The sequence below is a fragment of the Poecilia latipinna genome, unplaced genomic scaffold, assembly GCF_001443285.1.
Source record: "Poecilia latipinna isolate Pla-1442-1.1 unplaced genomic scaffold, P_latipinna-1.0 Scaffold563, whole genome shotgun sequence".
Classification (NCBI taxonomy): Eukaryota; Metazoa; Chordata; class Actinopteri; order Cyprinodontiformes; family Poeciliidae; genus Poecilia; species Poecilia latipinna.
The window spans coordinates 163,765-190,109 of NW_015113179.1; the positions used below are offsets into that span (position 1 = coordinate 163,765).

The following is a 26,345-nucleotide window of genomic DNA, read 5'->3' on the forward strand; positions in this document are numbered from 1 at the left end:
AAAAATTAGCAAATGTTTTCAAACTTGCAGGATTTGTTGTTGATGATGAGAGGAATCAACACAGTAAAAGACTTGCAGGTAAATTAATTTGTTTCCATTTTATAGAGGGGGAACAGATTTTATCAGGGGAACAGAATTTCTCACATAAACCGCTTCTACTTTACTGAATTATTTAAACATACAAACTGTAGCCCACAAAACGCACATTTCATTAAAAAACTAAACAAAAACATCTTATTGCTGTCTTACCTTTACTTATCAATGCAATCCATGCACCGCTAATTCTGCACAGAAATCTCCGTTCATCCAAAGCCAAGTCTATCCTCATGTCTTTTCTACTCCGTCTGAGAATCATCAAACTGTCTCGAAGCAAAACCTTCAGCTCCGGTGTTGGTCTTCCTTTAGTTATTATCTCCAGGAGTTGAAAATCCACTTTAGAAAACTGTTTAACTGTAGAAATGTAGTTTTTCATGTTGACGTCGGAAGAGGGAAGAAAACAAATATATCGCTGTATTTTACTTATTTACTGTGTGGCTAGCTCCATGGCTAGCTCACTGTGTCTTACTCTGCAGTTGTGCAGTCACAATATCTGGGATCATGAGCGCCCCCTGCCATGAGGCAAGAGAACTGCCTGCCTCCCCTGGAGTCTGTTTTCTGCCGTTTCTGATCGCTCCTCCGCACACAAAACACGATACACACACAGTTGGTGACAAAAAACACTGTACATTATATACATAAGCTAAATCACGGAAAATCAGTCCATATATTAAATGTTTCTTAGCCATTTCATTGCCGGCGTACAGACAGGAGGACCTGCTCTCATAGAATGGCAGCCAGAGGTTGATCAGTCCAGGTGAGGCTCAGCTTCCTGCTGCCTCACCGGCTTCGCTTCTGAGCATTTGAATGGGAAAATGCGAAAATCCAGCGATTTTTAAGAAAAAACTAATCGGAATTGGTTAAGCTAAGTAAAAAAAATAGGTACTTTATAGTACAAACCACAGGGTGAAAATAGCAATATAAATGATTTTATTATTATTTTTCCATGATGACAGGTGAGGCTCTGCCTCCCCTGACCCACGTCACTGCTCTGGAAGCAGCCAGAGAAAGAAAACTTGTAGAAATCCAGAGTGCTGCTCCTCGAGATGTTTTTGTTTTGAGAGCGACTCGCGGATTGAAACTGCGGCGCCATGTTTTCCTGCAGCGTCGTCACGGTAACGGCCCATCAAGATGTCTCCTCAGAAACGTGCAGAGGTAAAAACAATAGTCAGCTCGGTGATGTGAAATGAAGAGCCCCTCTGGAGTCAGGTGCTGTGACCTTTGACCCGCTGCATGTCTCCATCCCGCTGCACTTCCTGTCTGGTCTCACATAAAGACGCGTCTGCTGCCGGGACGCAGAGGAGCCATGAAGACGAAGAAATGTCTCCATCTGTCTCTTCTGGTGATGTTGGTCTGCGTCGTTCCACCGACTCCTTCCACGCTCAGCTGTGAGTAAATATTTCATATGAAATTTGTTTTTTGCAGCAAGAGAAAGAAAACGTTCATTTTTTTATATATATGCTGCTCAAAAAAATAAAGGGAACATTTCACTTTAATTTTGTGTGTGGCTCCAAATCCAGGCCTCCATTGGTTAATAAATTTGATTTCCATTGATGATTTTTGTGTGATTTTGTCGTCAGCACATTCAACTTTGTACAGAACAAAATATTCAATGAGAATATTTCATTCATTCAGATCTAGGATGTGTTATTTGAGTGTTCCCTTTATTTTTTTGAGCAGTGTATATATATTTATAAAGGTTTGAGTCTCAATTTAAAAAGTTTAGTTAAGTTTCAAATATTAAATATTTAATCTAATTTCCTGCAGACTTTAATTAGCAGCCAAATTAAAGTCCTAAAATGAAAAATGTGAAAAAAGTGAAGAAAATAATCCAGATTTAAAAGCATAATATTCTGTTTTTTGATCATATTTATTTTTTTATAATAGATCAGCATCTTCCACAATTTTTTCTGTTTAGTGATTTAGCATTAGCTTCTGCTGGTTGTTCTGTTGGTTTAGCATTAGCAGAGCTGAGATTCTGGTTCAGCTAGTTATTGAAGCTAACCATCTGGTTAGCATTGCCCACCACTGGCAGTTGCTGCTGCTGATTTTAGATCAAACATTTATTCTCTGTTACAACCACGGTGGCCATTTTGAAAAATGAAACACAAGATCAAGAAAGTAAATCATTTTAATTTAAAATATGTAGGCTCTGCTCCGAGGTCTGAAGTTCTGTTATTCATTTTCAGCCTCGTCCCTCAGAGACTTTCTGGTCTCGTCTCCTCAGGATGCTGACGGCGCCTCCAGCCAGAGGTACCCAGCCCAGACAACCACCGGGCCACACAGCCTGAAAATGAAACTGCTTTAACATCCAACTCCTGTCCGCAGACGGAGAGCAGCTCCTCTCTGCAGCCATGGCTTCAGGTTTCACTTCCAGCCTCAGACTCAGGAGATTTCCAGGTCCGGGGAGATTTTCCACGCTGCCCTGCAGATCCTGAAAAACGCAGCAAAGCAGAAATACAACAGGAACTTCACAGCATCAGGTATGGCCGTAGTTCTAATCAGTTTCTTTCATTTCTAGCTGTGCTACCAAAATCACATAGAAACCATAAAGCCTGACATTTTATCGCTCGTTTGCTGAGCTGCAGTGACTTCATTTTTTTTTTTTGCTCATGTCAGAGCTTTTGTCACAGGAAAACCTGGAGCTGCTTGCAGAGCTGTCTCAGTGTCCGACTGAAACGGATCCAGCTGTCTGTGAAGGAAGTCATCATGACAAATACCGCAGCATCTCAGGAGTCTGCAACAACAGGTAGCACAACCGCACAAAAGGAGATTTTATTATTACAGCAAAGAGAAATAACAACTGAATGTGGAGTAAAACTCAGTAAAAGTGAAGCTTTCAGCTGTTCTTTTGAAATAAATTACCAGCTTCAGATTTTAGGACAGACAAGCTAAAGGGTTTCACCAATGAAATCCAGCATTTGATGCTAACCCCTCAAAAAACAACCAGAGTGATTGGAAACGAACACTAAACCACTAAACACCTAAAAAATATTGGGAGTTAACACTAAACTGCTAAAACATAACGCAATTAGCATAAGCTATTGCTAACTGGCTAACCACTTTAAAAACTTGTGAACATTAGTGTTAGCCTGCTAAACATATAAAAAGTTAGCAGGCGCTAACCCTAAACTGCTAAACACATAAAACATTAGTTAGTTTTATCAACACAACAACCAAAGTAGAAAATACTTGAGACATAAAGTTCATAAAGTCAAGAAAATGGGGAACATTTTATGACAATAACTAGTTTAAAAGGCTCAAATATGGCAGCCATCTTGAAAAATGATCATCATCCTTTGATTGAAGTGGCTGATGGGAAATATGAAAGGGTTAGCATGCTAATGTTCTGTAGCTGACGGAGGTTTATGGTGATTAGCTGTTCTTACAGTTTTCCTGCGTTCTGTCAGGATGAATCGGGTTAAATGTCATTTAGATTGAAAAATTTCCTGCCGAATCTGTCGGTTTGAAGCGGAGCAGCCGGTTTCTTCGTTCTGTCAGACAGAATCCTGACTGGGGCGCCGCCAACACGGCCTTGGTCCGATGGCTTCCAGCTGAATATGAGGACGGAGAGGAGGAACCCAGAGGCTGGGACCCCCAGCGGCTCCATCACGGATCCCAGCTTCCCCCGGTAACCTGAGTGAAGGTAGAGCCGGGCCAGGGTGGCGGTCCGGTTGGCTCCGCGGCCTGCTTCCGGCTGATAAGGCCCACAGAAACCGGCTGGATTATGAGCCAGACTGACAGGCAGAAAACGATTGGCTGAAATGAATACGAGCCGCTCAGATGAACGGTGGGGAGCGGTTCTCTTCCTCAGTCCAGACCGCCATCGGTTTGAGGAGAAACTCAGTAAATAACTACCAGCTGCTGTCTGGTTACAGGATCTGAGCCGTTTTATCGAATCAGGAGGAGAAATGAGGATCCTGAGTGTTTCTCTAATTACAGCTTCACTTAAAGCTTTTATTTTACTCACCCTGTTGTGACAGTCTGAGTCAGATGATCTGTGAAAACATCCATCTCCTCCCTGAGCAAAAACAACCAATCAGAACTGGGAGGTGGGGCCTACCGCTGTCAATCATCCTCATGTACTTGCTGCTAAAGGTGCCAATAGCTAAGAAATGGCTCACAGGAAAACCGTTTATCTGCCGTCGTGAGTGGTAATGCTAACTAGCTTTAGCATCCACAACAGGTTATGCTAGCTGCAGTACAGCAGAGAGCAAGAAGGGTTGATTGACAGCACTAAGACACTCCTCCTTGCTCTGATTGGTTGTTTCTAGTTTGCATGACATGATGACGATTTCAACGAACATGTAAAAGAATAATTTTATAAAAGTTACTGCAGCTTTAAATTATCTGGTTTTAACCTCCAGGTATTCTCGCCTGATTGGCCAGTCAGAGAGCCAATCAGCTCTGTGATTGGCTGTAATGACAGTCTGAGTGCTGATTGGCTGTGTGATGACGGCGTTGTGTGTGCAGCCGCGGCGTGTCAGCAGGGAGGTGGTGAGGACTTCCTGTAAGGACGCAGACGCTGCGTACTCCCAGCTGCTGGCGGACTGGGGTCAGTACATCGACCACGATGTGACCCTGACGCCGCAGAGCCTCAGCGGAGCCGCTTCCTGGACGCAGCGGGACTGCCGCACATCGTGTGAAAACCTGCATCCCTGCTTCCCCATCCAGGTGAGTCTGCTCCAAACACCAAGAACTGAAATCCGTTCTGAGATCAGTGAGTTCGATATGTAATCTGATTACATTGTGGCGTGTGTCTGGCTCTCAGACCCAGGACTCCCTCTGCATGCCGTTCCAGCGCTCCACGCCGGCCTGCTGCTCCAGGTCCGGCTCCGGCATGCAGCGGCAGCAGCTGAACGCCGTCTCGTCCTTCATCGACGCCTCTCTGGTGTACGGCCACACGCCGCCGCTGCAGAGCGACCTCCGCGACCTCTCCGGCCGCAGCGGGAAGCTGGCTGTAAACGGCCGCTTCCAGGACCGGCAGGGCAGACCTTACCTGCCCTTCGTAGCGGAGACGCCGTCGGCGTGCGGCGCGGCAGGGCGTGGCCGAGGGATAGAGTGTTTCCGGGCCGGAGAGGGCCGGGTCAACGAGGGCCTGCCTCTGATCGTTCTGCATACGCTGTGGCTCCGGGAACACAACCGCCTCGCAGACACCCTGAAGCTCATCAACCAGCACTGGAGCCCTGAGGCCGTGTTCCAGGAGGCACGCAAGATCGTTGGCGCCCTGCACCAGGTGAGAGTCCGGCTGCAGCTCACGCACCAACATCACCAGTCTGATGCCCCTAAATGAAAACCTGGGACTGATTTGTTTTTGTGTGTATTGATAAAACGAGGTCCGACTGTCTTGGTCTCTGAATGGAACCGCTAACTGAACGTTAGCTACGCTAAACCTAAAGCACTAACCATAAACTTCAGTCCTGCTAACGCTAAAGGGCTACAACAACATGGTGCCTAGCAGAAGCTAATGTTAGAGCGCTAATGCTGTGCACTTTGACCCCAGATGCTGTTTAACTTGGGATCAGGCGTTTATGTCTGCAGGAAGTGCTTCTGATACTGAAGCTGCTTCCTGTTTCATGGTTTAGCTAAAGGAAGCTCTGCTGAACGAATCATTAGCTGAGATGAAGCTGCTGCCTTTAATTACACATGAAGAGTTCAAAGGTCAAACCATGTCAACAGTTCTTACAGCTTATTTAATGAACCGACTTTATTCTTATGATTCGTGATTAAGATGGTTTTTATTTTGAAGGATCCAGAACGTCTCAGCCTGATCCTGAAGCTCTGAGATCCGAGTCCAACTCAAACAAACACCAAATGTTTGGATTGTACAAGAACGACTGTAAGTTAGACATAAAGTGATGAAACTGTTAGCAAGGAAACATTAGAAATAAAAATAAAGACTCAAACATTCAACACTGGCTCTAAACCAGGAAGTGATCAGAAATGTGTCTGAAACTGTTCAGCATAATGTTTACATCTAAATGATCCAAAGTCATCAGGAAGTGAACGTTTGGCTGCAGGCCGTTAATGGGAAGGAATTTATGACAAACGATGACGAAACATTTGATCATCTGTCTGATCTGCTGACGGACAACCACCAACTTATTGAACTCCTTCAGTTTTGGTCTCAGCGGAATCTGAAGAGGTGAGGAAGAGGAGGGCGAGGTTTGAGCCACTTCCTGTTCTGACCGTCAGCAGGAGGAAGTCGAGTTCATCGACGTTTCAGAGGCGATGAGTCTGTCAGGCAGACTGGAGCTCATTGTTGCAGTTTCTATGCCAATTTATTCAATTAGTAAGATTTCCGTAAAGCGTCTTCAGCTGACCGAGCAGCAGAGAGGAGTGGGAAGCTTTGAGCTTTAACTAGGCCAAAATTATTACCAACAAATCTGAATCTAATCACAACTGAAATGGAAACAGAATTTAAAAACTGGATTTCTTTCTTTTAATAACTCAAATATGAAAAATCCTTTTTTATTTTGGAACGACAAAAAACCTGACTGACCTGATTTTTTTATATAAATAAAAAAATCATAAATTTCAACACGATTTTTTGTGATTGTATTTCTTTTTATTATATTTTGCTTCATGAGAATTTTGGCCCAAAAAGTTTGGACGCTGCTATTTTAAACTTCTAAAGATTCGTTGTTGTTTTTTCACCCATATTCATACGAGCCGATTTTCGATATTGTTACATTTTGGTGGAAGCGGCTCTGAGGAACGTTACCGGCTGATTTTACTGTGAAGCTTTTGGAAAGTTGGGCCGGTTGATGTCGGATCGTAGCTCGTTCCTCCTGCCGGCTGATTCTCACCCAGATTTAGTTAAAACGTCCCAGTTTACTGCATAAGCAGACAGAAACGCAGTGATGAAGCCGATGAATGTTTTATTCCTTCCTGTAGGACGTTGTTGCTGCAGGAAGTGGTTCCCAGTTGTCCCGTTCTACTGGGAACGCTGGTTTTCTGTGCCTCTGCTGTAACGTGTCAAACTGGAGAAACGGAGTGAATCGTAAAATCAGCAGTGAGTCGTGGACAGGAAATGAAACCTGAAAGAAAAGTGTTTGAGTTTTCTCCGAAGCGGGGGAATTATTTCTGCTTTTGTCAGACATGGAAATGTTTTTGCATCTGAAGCAGGAAGTTGTTTCAAACATCCTGCTGGAGGGAAAACGGGAAAACTCTTCCTCAACCTATTCCTGAATAAATGAATGAAACAGAGTTGGATATAAATATTAATCCTCTATAATACAGGCTCAAATATATACATACACCCAGTAATATTTGCTTTTTGTTGCCAGAATAATTCATGTTGAGTTTATTCATAATGTGTTCTGCTTTACATTTAGCTATGAATAACTAAAATTACTTAGGCAATTATTAATTAAACTAGTAATTTAGATCAAAATGACCAAGTGAGGGCGTCACTCTTATCCAGGAACCAGAATCCAGTCAGTTATTATTTCTAATATCTGCCTGATGAGGTTTGAAGCCGCAGATGAACAGCAACATGCATAAGGAATAAAAACAAACAGCTTGTTGCATAATCAGTCAACCTGAGTTAATTAAATCTGTAAACGCGACCTGATTGGGTGGAAACTCGTCATGGTAACTGGATGTTTGATGCAGGTCACCTAGCATCTTTTCAAAGCAGCTATTTTTAAACACAGAATATTTCTTGAGTCATTTCAGTCTGAGCTGATGTGGTAGAGCGGCCAGCGCCTCTAATTAGGAGCAAAACAGAAACTGCTTTACTAAATGTGATCTGGCACAGCAGAAAGGTCACATTTCCTCTTCCACAATGAAACATTTGTGGTTTTTTATCAGACTGAGGAAGCCAGGCGAGTAGAGCAGCTTTATTTTCAGCAGACTGTCGGAGGGCGACCAGCAAACACTGAAAGGTCAGAAGCCCTAATGACAGCCTGCTGTCAGCTTCTGGTGTTAAACTGGAAACGCTGGGAATCTGCTGCACCAACAAGACCAGTTTAATGTTGGTGGAAGATCTTCAGAAACATCCTGAGACAGAGAACCTTCTGGCTTTAAAGCAAACGTTGATGAAACGCTGCGTCCTCATGTTGGCTTCCAATGTTTCAGGACAATCAGTCGACTTAAATGCCCCAGAGAAGCGGCGAGGGGACAGTAAACCATCCAACCAGGATGCATAAGCAAGAAGGAACAGAGCTGGCTGGACTGCTGGAGGAAACTAAGATCTTTTGCATCAGATGCTGCAGATCGGCAGTCTGCAGAGCGTCGTCTCTTCTACCTTCATCTGTTAGGGCCTCAAAAGGCTCAACAGTCTGATGAAGCCAGACGTCCTCTGGGTAAATCAGATCAGTGTTTCTCTGATCAGAATGTAAAGCCCTTGTTCAGAGGCAACCTGTAACAAAACCAACTGTGAAAAACGGTCAGAGGGAGCAGAAGAAACCCTGCAGCATTGTCTTGAGGCTACTGACCCGATTGACTAACAGAATATATAAACTTCAGGATGGACAACACCTTCCCCACTAGAAGCATGCACATTCTGATTTATGTTAATGAAACTTGTTTAACCTTTCCTTGGTTATGGTTTCAGTCTTCCTCTTATGTCTTCATCAGTTACATGGCAGCTCCAAGACTCCTTCATCTCCACTAACTGGAGATGACAATAACTTGTCATTGTAGGTCAGTAGTCGGCTCTTTAAAGCCGCTGAGAGAACCGCAGTTTTCTCTCTTCAGACATCAACTTGAAAATGGTTTGTTCTGTCTGAAGTGAGCCGTTACTCTTCAAGTCTGAAACATTCATCCAGATAATTTCACTTCACAGAAGTCTCATAAGGAAATTATTGTCTACAAAGATACTGTGCTTATTTTAAGCTGCTACAGTAAACAATACTGCTGCAGTGGCTGCGACTTGGAAATAATTAACTGATGCAAAGTGTTTACATTTTTGAGAACAAATTAATTTTTATTTCCTCAAAAACCAAACAATGTTCTACAAGCTTTAGGTTGCATCATTCCCACCAGTCCTGTTCAGGCCGCTTCAATCCAACTCCAGTGCGTCTGTCTAGTCAAAGTCCGGTTCGGTTGGTGAGATGTGAACGCTAATAGACCTCTGACCTCTGGTCCTCCAAACGTCAGTTTGGTTAAAGTGAACTCTGGTTGGTTTGAATGTGAACGCCGAGCGGACCAGAGACCGCTTCAAAAATAGGAAGTGGACTACAGCGCAGGGCATTCTGGGTAAATACAACCAAAGCTAACATGCTAGCCTAGCGCTAGCAGCAGAAATGGCTCCTGGTCTTTAGCCTAAAGAGAAATCCTCCAACCGCTAAAATCTGACGCCTCCATCTTGTTTCCATCTGGTGAAGAAGGAAGTTGCTCTCAGTGTCTTCAGAGGTTTCCTGTCATTTCCTTCAGTGGTTCTTGGTGCAGCGCCCCCACAGGCCAGGAGGGGAACAGGCTGGTGTGACTCAGAACCACAGCAGCTGGAGGTGGAGCAGATGGTCTGGTTCCAGTAGAACCGGGTCGACCGGACCATCAGGAGGAAAACAGCCTTTCTTACACTACAGAGCTGAAGTTCCTTTTCTAAAGTTCCCAGGTCTTTCCCAATAATCTCATCCTACTAAGACCTTTGAGAGATTCAGCTGCAAAAATCCAGAGGTGATTTTGGCAGCAGAATCTGAACAGATAAAAAATCTGAACAGATTAAAGCATCAAAGTTCTCATCAGACATTTTCAGGCTCAGCCAAAGCGAGTGATCTTCGTCCCCCACCTGTCTCTCTCGGCGTCAAACGGTCATCTGCTCTGATTGGCTTGGAGCAAATAAAACCTGCCTTAGTAAAAGATTTAGACACTTCGAAGTAGTTTCAGCCTTTCCCATGCCTCATCTTTCTTGTTTGACTTCCAGATAATAACGATGAGAGATTATATCCCTAAAGTAATTGGTGCGGAGTCGTTTGAACGGCACATCGGGCCCTATGGCGGGTACGATCCGACAGTGGACAGCTCGGCCTCCAACGTGTTCGCCACGGCGGCCTTCAGGTTCGGCCACGCCACCATTCCTCCGATCCTCAGCAGGCTGAACGAGAGCTTCCAGGAAGACCGGCGCTTCCCCCGCCTGAGACTTCAGCAGGCACTCTTCAGTCCCTGGAGGATCGTTAAAGAAGGTCAGTGCGCCCCTTTAAGGCAGCCATGGAAACCTCCGGAGAACCACAGGAAGGAAGCGACGTAGTCGTATTTGGGTCAGCTGGAGTTTCAGGAGAAATTCCTGCAGTTAATTCACCAAATTAAAGCTGAAGATGCCCAATTTACCCACAACTCCTAGTTTTTCCTGATGGTTTCCATCAGCCTGTCGGTGTTGACCCAACCGAACATGAAGAAGAGAAGGTGCAGCCATTTTAGTTCTAAATATCCACCATGAAAGTGTTACAATGTCTTACAAAACACACGGATTTGTTTAGCAGTGAAACTGTAGATTTGTTTGTTACAAATCAGGCATTTAGCCTGTTAGCTTAGTTAATAATAGAGTTATTAACGCTGCTATGCTAACTCTATTCATCTTATCACCTTAGTGAAAATGGTTGAATACAGACTAAAAACTACAAATCAGTTTTATTGCCTCCCTTCCTCCTTCATGAAGAGATTTTTTGTTCGGTAATCTGAGGTTGCTTTTCAAACAAACTATCAGATTTCAAGGTAGCGATGACCTCAGAGAACACACCCAATATGTAAGCTAGAAATATAGAATAAAGGGATTTTCTGCCGTATGCTCTGAAACATTTACTATAAGCATAGTATCGTAAATTTAAGAGCCCAACTGATTTTCTGAGATTAAAATCAACTTTTTGTGGCTCATTTAAACATTTTTTCACTTTGAAATTCAAAGTATTTCTGAAACCTTGAGAAGCAGATGGGCACCAGCTGGGACATTTCACTGGTCTCCAGTCACTGAGGATCATTATCATCATGAAATTATGCCTTTTATGATAAAACTGGCCTCCACCTCCAAACTCCATTCACTGGATTCGCTTTATGAATGATTTTTGACACCACTGAGCGAAGATGAACCGTTTCTAAGCCGAAGCTGGTTTGCTTTTTAGTTTGGTTTTTCTTTTTCCAAAGCAGCTGCTTTATTCATGTTCTTTCGTACTAATTGAAAGCTGCAGAGCTCCTTGTGTATGTGTCCAGTGGCATTGAACCAACCTTGGTGTGTGTGTGTGTTTGTTTGTAATCCCTTGTGGGGACCATTTTCCTGACACATACTACGTTGTGGGGACCCACTGCTCCTTGGAAACGCTGGAAGTCAATGGAAAGTCCCCACAAAGATAGCCACACAATCGTGTGTGTGCATAGTTGTTTTGTTACAATGGAGGGTCCAAACGAAGGGAGCCCACCAACCCAGAGGGCCCCTGTGTGTTTGCGGTCCAAAATCCTGGGCCCCGCATGGGAAGCCAGTCTAAAGCAGATTGGGACGCTCTCCTGACATCCTGCATGTTTTTTTTCTACTTAGCCCACTTGGTACCAATGATTGGGAAAGTGTGTGCAAACTGTGTGTGCTCAGTACTGACCCCTTGTCTGTGGGAGGTGGTACTGCATGTATAGACAGCACAGGAGTGTTTCATTTAACCAACCAGGGCTCCTTGTGGTCCAAGTTATTTCCTGAAGTTTCAGGAAGTGATTTTTGTATAATTTCTGTTGTAAAACGTTATAACATCACTAGGTAGGCTTATTTGATTTACATTTTACTTGAATAGTTTGGTGCGTGTGTGTGCAGGTGGCATCGAGCCGACCTTGCGGGGCATGGTTGCCACGGCGGCGGCGGTGGCAGCTCCGGACTCCCTCCTGGTGGAGGAGGTAACGGAGTCACTGCTGGTTCTGGACTCCCAGCAGAACCTGGATCTGGCTGCCCTGAACCTGCAGAGGGGGCGGGACCACGGACTGCCGGGTCAGGATCTCATCACAAAGTACCACTTTGGCTCATCTTGAGCAGAACCAGTCAATAAAAATCTGGTTTCTAGGAATGGACCAAATTATATTAAAGGGGCAGTGTTATGTGTTTGCCATTTTATAGACAGTCAAGTAACTGCGTTTCCTTCAAAAATGTGCCACCTTATAAAAATGTTGTTTTTATCAGATGACCTAAAAGTGGGCCTGCACGGTGGCGCAGTTGGTAGAGCTGCTGCCTTGCAGCAAGAAGGTTTTGGGTTCCATTCCCAGCCTGGGGTCTTTCTGCATGGAGTCTGCATGTTCTCCCTGTGCATGGTGGGCTCTCTCTGGGTTCTCCGGCTTCCTCCCACAGTTAATTGGTCTCTCCAAATTCTCTCTAGGTGTGAGTGTGTGTATGGTCTGTTTCTGTGTTGCCCTGCGACAGACTGGCCACCTGTCCAGGTGACCCAGCCTCTTGGCTGGAACGTTAGCTGGAGAGACAGCAGCACCTCCTGACCCCATTAAGGGACAAGGGTGTTAAATGGATGGATGACCTAAAAGAAACCTTACTTTCTGGTTTAACCTTGAAATTGTTCCTCTGTCACTTTAAAAACTCTTGCTGTTTCTGAGGCTCCACCTCCAGGAAGTCATCCCAACATGGCTCCTCTATTAACCCTTTAACGATTTTACCAGCATTGCTCTGAGCAGCAGCTCCAAAATGAGCTCAGATGTTTGCTAATTGCTGTCTGCTAGTCTGAAGGAGCTGAGTGAGGGGAGGAAGGCGCCCCGAAGGCGGGGCTAGGTTCACCCAGGTGTTTTGTACAGCTGAATGGTTGCCATAGAGACTAAAGGATTTCTCAAACATGCAGGAATCAGAGCAACACTGCTGGACTGTTTCTGATGATGGAATAGCATAATATGATAATTTTACATAAAACTGTCCCTTTAATAATCACAGTGATGTGAAAAAATAGATTTTATGATGCATTTTGTATAAATTTAGACATATGGATGGATTAATAAACAAAACTGCTGCAGTTGAGGTTTATCCTGTTTGGATCTCAGATGTTCAGTTTGTTGCCTCAACAACCAGAACCCGTACAGAACCATTCATGAACAAAAACATGACTGAACTTTCTGCTTCTATAAGCAGCTGCTGATGAAATCCAGTCAGTTCCTGGATACTTTAATCACTAATTCATAATAAATCTTAATATTTTCTGTTGCTTCATGTGAAGTTTAGTGAAGAATCCAGAGTTTTCTTTCTTCTGCCACCTTGAAACTGAGTCACTGGATTTATTTTCTGTCCCGCTGCAGTTAGCGGTTCGTCAGTCAGCTGCTCAGTCAGCTCCTCCCTGAGGATATTGTTGCTCTTCAAGAGATTAACAGACATGTTTTATTGTCAGGACACATTAACTCTGGGATCAGATCCAAGAAAAGTGATGCAGCCTTCATGTTCCAGATTCCCTCCACAGAAAAAAATCCTTTCAGGGTCTGGAGTAGAAAACTGAGCTTAAATCTTTGGTTTTACATCCTTAAAAAAACCTGTTCTTAGTTTCCACCAGTCCTCCATCTGAGCTGTTCCTGCTTGGTGTAGTAGAAATAAAAGCATCTTTGTTGTTATTAAGGGATCCGATGGGAGGCAACACTTCCTCCAGTCTGTGAAAATCTGCCTCAGTGAAAGTCGCTGAGGCCGGAAGAAACCTCTGCTGCTCCAGGAGAATCAAACCTGAAACTACAGACGCTGCAGCTGTTTTTAGAAGAAGCTGCATGTTTGTCGCTCTGGATGCTTCTGGAGGACATTTTGAATCATTTCCATGTCGCTCACCGCTGCAGGAAAACACTGAATTTCAACCCACAAAGCAGTTCTCTGAATCAAATCGTGTTTTTCTGATTTCTCTGCAGGCTCAGAACAAAGAGTTGACTTCCTGCCGTTCTTTAGCTGTGAAACGTAAAACTCAACATGGCGCTGCCACCAAACCGTCAGGGAGTTTATTTCCTCTGAATCTAATTAGTTCTTCATCGCTGCCAAGTTGTAATTTGGGTTGTTTAAAATACTCCGTTAGCACAACACAGAAATGTTTTCATAAGGTAACATTTCCAACTTTATTACCAAAATCCAACATTGGGAATAAAAATGACTTGGGTTTCATTTTCAACTTCTTTTTGGAGAAAATGACAAATGTTAAAACAACTTTATTACCATCGTACATTTTCAGCAACAAGGAGAATCAAAGAGTTTTTACACAATTAGAAGAAAATGAAACAAACGAGCAGAAAAAACTGCAACGATGTGGAAAAAATGTCTGATAATCAGAATAAACTTTATGATGTTACTGTTATTATAAATCTGTTCCAGCAGTTTTTCAGTTTTCTGGAAGTGTGTTCCAGATCTGTGGTGCATACAAGCTGAATGCTGCTTCTCCATGTTTGGTTCTGGTTCTGCATCAGAACCAGGTACATGCAGCATAAGTTGGATAAATAACGTAACAATCTCAGCAGGCAGGCACAGGGTGAAAGTGGGCCAAGAACAGCTGGGAGTGTTTCTCGGTCTGAGCCTTTGCTAAACTCCACTAACTTAAGATAAACGCATTTCAAAAGAAGAGCAGACGGATCACTTGGTGCTGTGACGACCTTTTAGGATACAACGACTGGAGGGATTTCTGTGGACTGAAGCGCATCGCGACGTTGGACGACCTGGCAGAAGTCGTGAGAGATCGCAGAGTCGCTGAGAAGATTCTTCATTTATACCAACATCCCGACAACATCGACGTTTGGCTGGGAGGACTGGTGGAAAACTTCCTGGCCGGCTCCAGAACCGGCCCGCTGTTCGCCTGCCTGATCGGAAAGCAAATGAAGCTTCTGCGAGATGGAGATCGGTACGGAAACATTTCTGCTTCATGTAAAAGCCGAAGCTGCTCATGTGTTCGGGTTTTTGCTCCAGGTTTTGGTGGGAAGCGGACGGCGTGTTCACCCAGCAGCAGCGGGAGCAGCTGTGGAAAACTTCTCTGTCTCGGATCATTTGTGAGAACTCGGACATCCAGGAGATTCCTGCGGATCCCTTCAGGTTGGCTCGCTACCCGGACGGCTTCCTTCCCTGCAGCGCCGTCCCAGCCCTGAGCCTGGAGGCCTGGAGAGACGAGCCGAGTCTCGGTGAGTTCACCGACACGAGCCACTCACTTCAGACGTTCAACATGCCGACGACACAAACTGCTGCTGTTTCAGGCCTGCGACTGTGTGGCTCTCCACGGCCCGTAGACAACGGAGATTTCCTGTTTTCCTCCAGATCTGGAAAGCTGACGGCTCTGTACGCCTGTTTCCATGGTTTCCAGCTAGAGGGCGCCGCTGAGGCGGTGTGTGAAGGAGGCGTGTGGAGCGCTGACCCACCTTGCTGCTCAGGTAGAACATCGGCGGTTTGGTGGAGGAGACTGAAGCTTACTGCCACCTGCTGGTCATTCTGATGCGTTGCAGTCTAGACTCGTCCTGTTGTCCCCTGAGGAGCCAGACGTGCTGCTGGGTTGAAGTGCTTTTCATCAATACTTTCTGAACGTTCTCACACATTTCTTTTCACTTTCAGGGAACGTTGTTTGGTTGCTCGGCCTCTTAGCCTTTGACCTTTCACCCATAGATGTGCAGTGGTCTAGTCAAATCATTTTCTGAGAACAGATGCATTTCATGTCTGGAAATGTTTGTTTTGGATGTGGTTACCATGGAAACGGAAAAGCAGGATGTTTTTTTCCTGGTTGTCAGGAGAACAAAAGAAAATGAAAAGAAACTTAGTTTTATTGTTTATTTGTATTGTTTACTTTAGTTTTTCTGTTTCCTCAGAAACGCGGCTCGTCGCTCGCGATGCTGCAGATCCACAGACGTTTCTGGACTCGAACCAAACCAATAAAACCTGATTATCTTGAAGTTTTCTGCATCTGCGAGATTCTTCTCAGATTTGATCATTTGGTTTAATTTCTCTAATAAATAATCTTGGCATCTTTGTGCCGGTTGGGATTAATAATCTGTTCTTATGACATCTTAGTTCCAGCAGAACTTCTGTGGCGGGTCGGACCGGTTCTGCTGGAGGTTCGACTGAAGAATCATTTTTACACTAAACAACCTTCAGGTTTTAGAAATGTTAGTTTTTTTCAGGTTAAACTAAAATATCAGAATATCATGTAGAAGTGAATTTTTTTGATTCTTGGTGTTTATAGGTTTTTGTCAAAAAGCCACATTTAAGAATAATGACATGCAAAGTGTGGCAGGTTCCCATGCTGCGCTGGAGCTGCAGGTTCTGGACGCCTGTGGTTGTGTGGAAGGAAAAACTCTGGAATGAAGAGAGAAATGTTCTAGCAGCAGGTTTGGTTGATCAGATCAGCTTCACTTTGAGCCATTTCATCAGATCAGAACTAAAACTGCTTCAATTTCAGAGGCGCCAAAATGTTGGTCAAGCATTTTCCTTCTCTGGTTGCTCAGCACACACACACACACAAACACACACACACACACGTTTAGACGTTATGCTAATTTAAAATCTGACGGTTTGTTTTTAACACATTGTCAATCTGTCAGGTTCTGCTTTGTTGCAGAGTTTGCTTATGCCTTGGGCCGGCCCGCGGTGCTGCTAGTGGAAGATGACTTGTTAAATATTTGCATCAGTTTTTTGATTAACATTTTGAAATGTTGAACATTTTCAACCATCTTTGCAAATAATATTGGGGATATTTCCAAGGAAATGCAGGAATGAAGCAGTTTGAAAAACGCCTTCTGGTGTTGAAGCAATGGCTAAATTATGACACTTAATAAAATGTTGGCATTTTAATGGACTTTTCATGCAACTTTTAGAGCAACTTTGCATTAAATGTCATAATTTAGCGAATGACACTTCATGACAGACCAAACCTGACGGTGTTCATAAGACCGACATGAACATGAAGGAGTCTATGAATGTCGGAGTGTAGCTGATCCCCAGCACTTGAATTAATCTGCGCGGTCGACGGATGATTTTCAAGGTTTATTTTTCTTTGATGTGGATCATCAGTCACCATGAAAACTAAACAGATACAAATATTAGAATATAAACAGAAACTTGCACCAACAAAATAAAACGTCCCTCGCTGCTTTCACCGGGGAACACCAAGTGTTGACAGTACCAAGCACATTTCTGACAGTTTGTTCAAGTCATTCATTGGTTCAATGATTTGCCAGCTTTTATAGGGCCTGCCCTCATTAGCTACGGCAGCCCGTGAGGTACATAACAAAAAAAAAACTAAACTTTACAAAGTGCAAATACAATTAAACAGAACAAGATACAAACCACCAACAGTGGTAATCAAAACAGACAAATACCATTAAACAATCTGCAACATCCTTTAAATAATTTACAATAAATAGTCTACAAATTTGAATAATTTAGGCAACTTAATTTAAATGGTTCATTATCCATTACACTGAGGAAGGATCTGTGATAATGCCCCGTAGTGCACTCTGGATCTGACCTTCATAAGGCTGCTGGAGGTCAGGTGAAGGTTGGGCTGAGTGAGGAAGTGATTCTCTCTATTTGTGTTTTCGATAGAAACCAGAAGCTTGACCTTTGACCTCAGCAGAGGTTTCAGTTTCATGTGTTTCTGAGTGGATCCAGTTTCTGTAAAGGTTTCTGGTTCTCCAGGTCAGATGTGCTGCTTTCATTAAAGCAGAAAAAAATGATCAATTCTGAGAAAATCCCAGTTGGAAATATTTTATGTAAATTTGTAGTTTTCCGTGTTTCTGTGGTCTGGCAGCTAAACGTTAATTTAAATGTTTTTTAGGTTTTTCATGCTGACAGATTCAGACAAAATGAGTTTTTGTTGCTAAACAGGAGAAATATATTTAACACAATGCTGTTATTGAGTTTATCTGATCATTCTGATCAATAAGTGTTTATTGGTGCAACGCTCCAATCAGATCAGAACCGAGGGCCGGCTCCAGAACCTCAGCAGAACTTCTGCTCCTCTTCATCTTCGGATCCGTTTCGAATCTGCAGCAAAAACCTTTTTATCTAAATAAAGACATTTATTGCTCCTCCTTATTCAGCCCAAAACAATCAATACTGGATCAATAATTTCTCTCTTCTTCCTGCAGATCAACACAACAGGTAGGAAAACCTTTCAATGGAAACAATCGGATCTGGAAAAGATTTTATTTTGTTTCCCATCTCTGACCATCAGACCGTCCGGGTGAAAAACTGCAGTCAGCTCATTATGACCTCGTTGCGCCCCCTGGTGTCAAGCTGCAGTACTGATTGTCCTTCCTCTGCTCTCAAACAACATCGTTTCCTTTTCTGCAGCTTCTCAGCCCCTGATGATGTGAGAGGGCCGCTGAGCAGCAGGTCAGAGGTCAGCGCCTGGTTTGACCTTCTGGTTCCTCGCAGGGCGAACTGAACGGTCACTGAATTCTAACATTTCTAGCTAAACATTAAAATCTGTCATGAATTCTGGCTCATGCTCTTTTAAATGTTGTTGACTCTTTTACACTTCTATGTTAAGTATAATTTACATAATGATTATTATTAATTTAATTTAACATGATTGTATATAATTACAAAAGCTGAAGTGAAACATTTAAGCGTGAGGCATGATTTGTTTGGATAGAGGAAGTCTTTTATTTTTAAGAATGCTTAACAGGATGTGGTTCTGTTTTGTCACTGTCTTGCTTCCGTTGATTTTTGGTTGCTAGGTAACGAACAGCTGTCGCCGTTTTCTTCTCAATAAAAACTGAACAGAAATGTTCAAGAAAAGACGTCCGAGGTGATTGAAGAAGCTTTCTATTTCATATCTATATAATAACTTTCTATTTAACATTCTATATAATAACCTTCTGTTTTAAACCTCTGGGTATTTTAAATAGAAGGTAAATCCTGCTGGAGGATGTTGTGACTTTTTTTTACACTTCTATGTTGTTAAGTATAATTAGCATAAGTGACTTATTTACAAATTATGCTTAACAGCTGTTGCTCCCTCCATGAAAACCTCTCTGATTAAGTCCTGAATATTTACATATTCATGTCGATTAAAAAGCATCGGCTTTATGACATAAATAAATTCAGACTGAGTGCTGCTCCCCTCCTGTCCACAGGGTGTCGCTCGTGAGAAATAACTTCACCTCTGAGTTTGGACAGGAAGACGTTCATGACTTCATCATGATCATATTAAAATGTTAGATATTATTTAACATGTTGAATAATATGATCACATTATTTGAGATATAGACATATTTAGTGACTTTTGCAAATTTGAGTCACATTAGTAAACATTTTGAAATCTGGAGTATTTTTAAGCCACATTCTCTGCGAAGGGTTTTCACTGTTCCAGTTTAGACAGGAAATGCATTGCATATCTCATAATAGGCAAAATACATAGTAAAGCCAACTTACTTCAGGAGTAAGACGCAGAAGGGGCGGGGCTGGAACCGTTTATAACTGCTCTCAATTCTACTTACAATTTGTTGTTTGATTATTTGAATTTATTTGTCATTAAAAGTGTTCTACTCTACGCTTTATGTTTATTCCAACCTTCTAATTCTCCATTTCGGTGTGAAATGAAATGTAATCTTCGTCTTTGTGGCTTGGTTTGATTTTTGACGCCAGGCTGCTCTGCAGGCCGCTGCCTCTCCGCCAGGCTTGGTCCGGTCCGGTCTGGTCAGGTTGTTCATATCTGGATTCCTCTGAGTTTATATCTGTATATTTCTATTTTTTGGTTTATTTAAAAGTCATTTCCACCAATCAGTTTGTGTATTTGGATCTTTTTAAAGGCTCCAGTACATCAGTCCAGTTCAGGGAATGCGTGCAGTTCGCCCCAGTATATTGGAGCCTCAACGATCTAAACTCCATTTTCAGCAATTGAGGGTTAAACAAACCCTGAGCGCTGCCTTCAGGCTGGCAGCTTTACATTCTCTACATTCCTAGATAATTAAAGGTTTACAGATTTACTGTCAGAAAGCAAAGAAGACTAATTTCTTCATTAGAACCAAAATATCTCTGAAATTAATCGTTTCATTTGTCTCACGGAGATTTTTTAATTATAAACATTATTTAAGAAACTTCAACTAAATTCTTCAGCTAAACGTGAAGCCGATTTCTTTCTACAGGATAATTTCACTTTTGTCCAGTGGGTGTCACTGTTTGCATAATTTATTGTCAATTAATGAGCAGAACAAGCAGAAATATGAGTTCAGATTAAATCGTGTCTTCATCTTATGAAGGAGGAATAATGATTTCAAGTTCATCTGATACTTCTGAACAGAAATATCTCCAAATATCCTGTTTGGATTCAAAATGTGAAACTTTTAATGCAGCGAAAAACATTTAGGGAAAAAAATTGCCAAACTTATCTTTGAACAAAGAAATCATGCAGAATGAACTCAAACTATGTGAAGGAGAATAAAATGTTTATGTGGAATCAAATTATTCTGATTTTCATCATATCTCACAACAACACTGACACTTCAGGATCTTAAGGCAAATGTTTCCTGGAAAAACTCCAAGTTTAAAATAATTCCTGGAATCCCAACAAATCCCAGATAATTCAGCAGATTAACGGCAGCCAGGCGAAAAGGAAGGAGGGAAACAATCTCCAGATTTACAGAGCAGGAGAAGTTCTGATCAGAAATGAATCAATAATGTTAATTGGTGATAGATTTCAGCAACAAGGCAGATAAAGACTTTCATAAAAACATCAGATTATTGATATGTTTGTAAGGAAACTAACCAGCTGGTTTCAGACAGATCAGAGGTCAGAGGTCAGCCTGATCTCTAGAGTCCAGCTGGAAGATCTGGGGCTGTGCTGACTCTAGATCTATAGCTGTAGAGCTTTAGAGCTATAGATCTAGATCAATCTAGATCATTCCTCTTTAATAACTTCAGTTTCCGTTCAGAAAGTTTTGTCTCATCCACACATCTCTCTGTTCTCAGCATCTGTTCAGTGATTGGACGGGTCAAAGGTCATGTGGTGACATCATAATGTAGAGCTGCTATCATCTGCGTCGTCATGGTAACTGATCTTATTCCCTGTCATAGCCTGAGCCAGTGGGAGCTTATAGATATTGAATTTAGACAGAATAAAATCAGCTGAAGCCAGTCGGTCGTTAATAACCGAACCTGCTGAGTTCGGGTCCGGCCGGGCCGGGTGGCTCGGTTCCACTGCAGCACCTTCAGTTCTGCTTGTTGTTGGAACTTTTCCAGCTTTTAGGAATGAAGCCGATCCAGAAATGAGTCACTGCTGATCTCTTTCATCAAAGCTTTGTTTGTTTGCACTTTCAGCTGAGTCATAATCCCAGATGATGCTCAGATAAAAACCATAAACGTTGTTTTGCTTCGCTTCTGTTTGCTTCCAGATTTTGGTTGCTTTCAGTTTTTAAAGCCCTTTCTGAAGCAGCAGAATATGATTCATATTTCTACTGTAAACTTTACCTTTCTGTTACCGGACGGAACGTTTGATTTCAAATATTTTCACAACAAAAACTTTAAAAACTTTGTTTCAGATCAGCAACAAGCAGAACTGACAGCCCTGTGGAACACCACAGTGCAGCACGTTACCTCGGTCTGACCTTTGACCTCTGACCTGACCCTCCAGAGCCACATAAAGCCGGTTCCTCAGTGGTCCTTCTAGCAGCTGCAGAACATTTCAGGCCCAGAGGACTAAAGTCTCCGACCAGAGAAACTCATCCAGGATTTAGTGGCTCTGATTCCTGCAGCAGGTCAGACTGAGACCAGAAGCTGCAGCTGGAGATCTGACCAGGGGTGAAAGTAGGGGGGTACGGTCGGGGACCGCGTCCCCCTAAAAGATTTAGCGGGGGTTTGCAGTACCTGAGAGAGGAGCGGCTGTCTGCTGTAGAGAATCAACGGGTTCACTGTGCAGCTGTGACTGACTAATTTTTCAAGAACAATCTAAAACTCGACTTAATCAGTTAATAAATATCTTTATTCCCATTTCATATAGTTTCTGAACTGTTCGTGCTTTGCCATAGCAGGTCCAACACGTCGATAGCGGAAGGTTTTGAGCCGCCAGGAGGCCGAGACCAGCACGTCCTCTGACTGGCTTAAAACGTTCAGAGCTTTAAAGAACAAAAACAAAACATAAACTAAACTTTTCAAATTAATGACCCAACAACAATAATAATCTCAGTAATTATTGTTCCTGCTAGGTGTTGGGCAATTCTGTGCATTTCGGTTCCATTATTAAAATAACGAGCAGAGCAGGAGTTTAAAATGAACTAATCAACCAGCGCTGTGTCCATGAGAGGATTATTAATGATCACTAAATAAATATCAAGCCTGCAAACCTGATATCGTAACGGACTGAATGTTTTTAATGTAGTCCCTGCTCAGGTCGCGGCGGTTGCCATGGCAACGGGCGTGCTTCACCCTGTATCAGGGTTATTTTACCTTGCGCCTGAATTTGACCTTCACAGCCGCCGTAGTTTCTGAACGTTCAATAAACGATAAACTTGGTCTGTGAGTCGTTCACAACCAAATCAAACACGGTAAATATGTTTCATTAAGTATTTAACAAACAAATGGCTTCTACCGCGATAATTATGTGGAATTAAATTGTCTAATTTAAAATAATAGTTTTATTGCTCTCTGGCATCTCGCTTTGAGTCTGAGAGGCTTTTCCTCTATCAAACTATTTTTATGCCTCTTATTTAGAGGAAATATTGATGTTGATGAGACTTTCTCTAAAATGATAGCTTCTCATTTTCAACAGTGGAGCTATAAAGGTTGAACAAGGTCATCATTCACAAATGACAGTGAAATAAAATCCAGTCCAACATCTGGTTTGAGGTGATTCCTCTGCAACCTGTTGGAGAAAAAACATCCCAACTTCAGAAGATGAGCTTTAACCTATCAGAGCTCTGTGGTTCCTCCTGTCAGGATGAGGAGGAGCCATGTTGGGAAGATGAAGCTGCAGGATCTGCAGAACAGGTCATGATGCTGGGCTGCTGATTATCCCTCTGTCTGGACACAGGATCAATAGAACCAGTTTAAAAGATAAAATGAATGGTTATATGCCAGACATGGAAAACTGGGATGACTCCATGCCATGAAGTTCAGGATTTAGGTCTCATGGCATCTCAAGGTTCAACATGGCAGCCAGTCATTTAAATCTACTGCTTCTGACTAAAACCAGGAGGATAGAGACAACACGCAGCTCTACAGTCCTTCCCTGAGAGAAGAGACTTTAAACTGATGCTAGTTTATAAATCACTGCTGGATCAACCTGCTGGTTCTGGTTCTGCTCTGCATCCAGAACCAGAACCAAACAGTGAGAAGCAGCATTCAGCTTCTATGCACCACAGATCTGGAGAAAACTGCAAACCAGCCAAAGCACTGAGTTCATATCTGCTTTGATTAGCAGAAAGTGAAACTTTGATCAATATGTTTAATATTTTTGATGATTCTGATGAAATGTTTCATAACCGGCGGCTGGTAAATCACTTTGAACTCCATTATTGCTGAAATGTTTCACTTATAAAATGGTTATAATTGAACGAATCTGCCAGTGAATCTAGTAAAAACAATAATAAGCAGCTCTGCACTAAGATGTTTGCGGTAGAAACTTGACTGAAATGTTTGCATTTGGTGTTTTTGTGATGAGTTTCTCTGTTTTGCGTCAGGATTTAACCTGATTGTCTCCAGGTTCTTGCTGAATGTTGGACTTTGTTGCATCTTTATCACTGAGGAGCTCTGCAGCGGTTTGAAGGGACCGTTGGCCGAGATGAAGCAGGCATGCTTAGCAGCATGTGGTTCAGACCAGAATCAGCTTGTCCAGCTCAGGCGTGGACGAGTTTAGTAACTAAACAATGCGCTCAGTCTTCAACTAATTACACAGAAAACAATGAATGATGGCGTTCCTCCCAGAACCGGAGGAACGCCATCAGGGTGTCGGCTGAGAGGCGTTGAGTCATCAGGAGATCTGTGAAAGTGACGCATGTTTAAAAATCACAGGGAGAGGCGGATCGGTTTCGTTTCTGCTGAACAGATTTTAGTCTCTTAATCTCCTCTGCTCAGCTGACAGGCGCTGTAAACTTTACAACCTAAAACAACAACATGTTGGTCACACACAGACCTGCCCTGCAGCGTCTCTGTAGTTAAAATGTCTCCAGAAACTTTTCAAGTGTTGGGACTCAAAAATCCAAACAATCCAACCTGAAGAGTTATTTTTGCCTGAAGTTAGAAATATTTACAACAGAGTGAAATCCTGGTGCAATTTTTCTTTTTAAAGTGTAGAAAAATGGAAGACAATAAAAATGTCCTCTTGAATCTTTGGAGGGAAAACTTTTATTATTTACTACCTCGACAAAGAGATTTATAGCAAAGAATGAAAACTGAAACAAATGGAGCAAATAACGGCTGAGAAGCAAAAGTCTCTATTTTCTATCAACGTGTTTTATGCTAATTTCAAAGTTTCACAAAAACATTTTATGCTGGCTTATTGTGATTTTTGGAGTTAATGAGGAGCAGGAAGCAGAAAACGTTCTGACGTATCGAACGCTGCTAGCTACAGGCGGCTCTGCGCCGTACCAGAGGAACCAAACCCGTCTGGTTCATGCTAGCTAGCAGCTTCTACTTCCTGTTTACCACAGCGTAGTGTCAACATCTTCCTGTTACGTTCAGGGAATAATTCATGCAAACAGAAGAAATCAGATCGACCCAGAAAACGTCCAGCAGCCCCGACCTGCAGGCCACACTTTCAAAATAAAAGCTATGTCCAAACTAATGTAACGGTCTAATAGGACTGTTTTCTAAATGGAGGGAGAAACACATGAATGGGGGAGCAGAGATTCAGCACAACCCCCATATGGAGGCCTCGGTCCTGGACGCGGCCTTCGCAGGTTCGATTCCCGGCCTGGCAACCTTTGCCACGTCTTCCCCTTCTCTCATTACCCACCTTAAAAGAAAACGCGTGGAAGGAATTTAATGGTGTTTTGTGACAAAAAGCTTCAAATTCTTAAATATTCAGGAAAAAGAAAGAAGAATCGCAGCAGAAGAAGCTCAACTAAATTAATCAACATTATTATCTCTGCAAGATTATTCATCTANACCAGTGGTTCTTAACCTGGGTTCGATCGAACCCCGGGGTTCGATGAGTCGGTCTCAGGGGTTCGGCGGTAAAGACAAACTGTGTAAAGTCGTGATGACTCCCGGCTTTGCCATCACTTGCTGCAGAGGATCACCTTACATTGCTGAGCCAATCAGAGCTGCGGGAAGGAGCTCCACTCTCAGCAAGGATTTGAACTTGTGTCTTTAATTACTTCAGCAAAGCTCACAGTTTTTACCAAATTCTGTAGCTTTCGGTGTACTTCTAAATCTGCTCCTTAGTCGCATCTTTTCGGGGTTGCTACTGCCTCTAGTGGCGTGGAGGTGGTAACACAACTAATATAATTACATTACTAAATCAGAATACCGCAAAGTGTTTATTATTTAGTGTTAAGTTTTCATTCTCTTAAGAATGTAGAGCTAATTAAATGATCTAAAGAAGACCTTAAAGTGGTTCCAGTTGCTCTCGATGGCCAACCTGTTGAAACTGTGGCAGATTTTAAATACCTTGGGTTGTTCCTGGACAGTCAGCTCAACTTTGCTGAAAACACTGACTATATTTTGAAGAACTGTTCTCAGAGACTCTACCTTTTAAGAAGACTTAGTGACCTTGGGGTGACCCAACTAGACTCTAGTCTACTAGACTCTAGATGGGTCACCCATAAGTCTTGAATTTGGGGGGGGATCACCTTTTATTTATCACTACAGAAGGGTTCAGTGAATGCCCATATGAAACTGGTGGGTTTGGTACCTCAAAAAAGGTTAAGAGCCACTGATCTACATGTAACAAAGTAAATGCACAGAAAACAAGCAGTGCAACATGATTTTGAGTTTATGATGTGATAGTATGAACTTGTGTCTGAGTGACATGGTGAATCGTCATGGTAACGTGTCTGAAGCTTCGACCACCAAGCTCCTTTGGGTTCAGGAAGTTGGAGTTGTTTTGTTTTCCTAGAATCACCAAGTTCAGAAGGTTTGGTTGTTAATCTGATCATTTACAGTAAATCCCGTTTGAGTTCATTTTTAAAGAACCTTTTTCAGGCCAGGAAACAGATCTGTTCTGCATAAACATAACAATGTCAGAAATGATTTTTCCTGCCAGAAACAGACAGAAAACTCAGATTTAAGTGAAAAGATTCCCGGTTTCTTGCTGGCTGAGCCACAGCGTCCAGTTAGACCTGCTGCTTCTGGTGGCGTTACGTGGCGGGTTACCAGGCTGCTATGGAAACCCTTCAGAACCTCGATCTGGCGTAAGTTTCAAGGCGTGACACAGATGAGGCGTCCCGAATAAAAACAA

The 26,345-nt window shown here is 42.8% G+C and overlaps 1 protein-coding gene and 2 long non-coding RNA genes across 5 annotated transcripts; 2 read left to right on the plus strand and 1 right to left on the minus strand.

The window, feature by feature from the left end:
* The first annotated feature begins 1,175 nt into the window (after nucleotides 1-1,175).
* tpo (thyroid peroxidase) lies at nucleotides 1,176-15,973 on the plus strand. Of its 3 annotated transcripts, XM_015041698.1 has the most exons (14): nucleotides 1,176-1,251; nucleotides 1,373-1,484; nucleotides 2,286-2,349; nucleotides 2,425-2,579; nucleotides 2,716-2,845; nucleotides 3,598-3,727; nucleotides 4,570-4,770; nucleotides 4,868-5,332; nucleotides 9,968-10,226; nucleotides 11,834-12,004; nucleotides 14,627-14,864; nucleotides 14,930-15,138; nucleotides 15,211-15,384; nucleotides 15,814-15,973. In XM_015041698.1, exons 1-14 carry the CDS (start codon nucleotides 1,228-1,230, stop codon nucleotides 15,885-15,887), a joined length of 2,406 nt encoding a protein of 801 aa, XP_014897184.1. In that variant the 5' UTR covers nucleotides 1,176-1,227; the 3' UTR covers nucleotides 15,888-15,973. The 3 variants fall into 3 exon arrangements, with proteins under 3 accessions (XP_014897184.1, XP_014897186.1, XP_014897185.1); XM_015041700.1 differs by lacking the exon at nucleotides 15,814-15,973 and having other exon boundaries at nucleotides 1,183-1,251; nucleotides 15,272-15,376; XM_015041699.1 differs by lacking the exon at nucleotides 15,211-15,384 and having other exon boundaries at nucleotides 1,184-1,251.
* On the minus strand, nucleotides 2,210-2,744 carry LOC106953139 (uncharacterized). The gene is made up of 2 exons (XR_001426133.1): nucleotides 2,657-2,744; nucleotides 2,210-2,530 (listed from the first exon to the last, which is right to left on the minus strand). It is a non-coding gene; the product is annotated as an uncharacterized LOC106953139 (long non-coding RNA).
* Nucleotides 12,781-13,522, plus strand: LOC106953137 (uncharacterized). The gene is made up of 2 exons (XR_001426131.1): nucleotides 12,781-13,386; nucleotides 13,426-13,522. It is a non-coding gene; the product is annotated as an uncharacterized LOC106953137 (long non-coding RNA).
* Nucleotides 15,974-26,345: the final 10,372 nt, after the last annotated feature.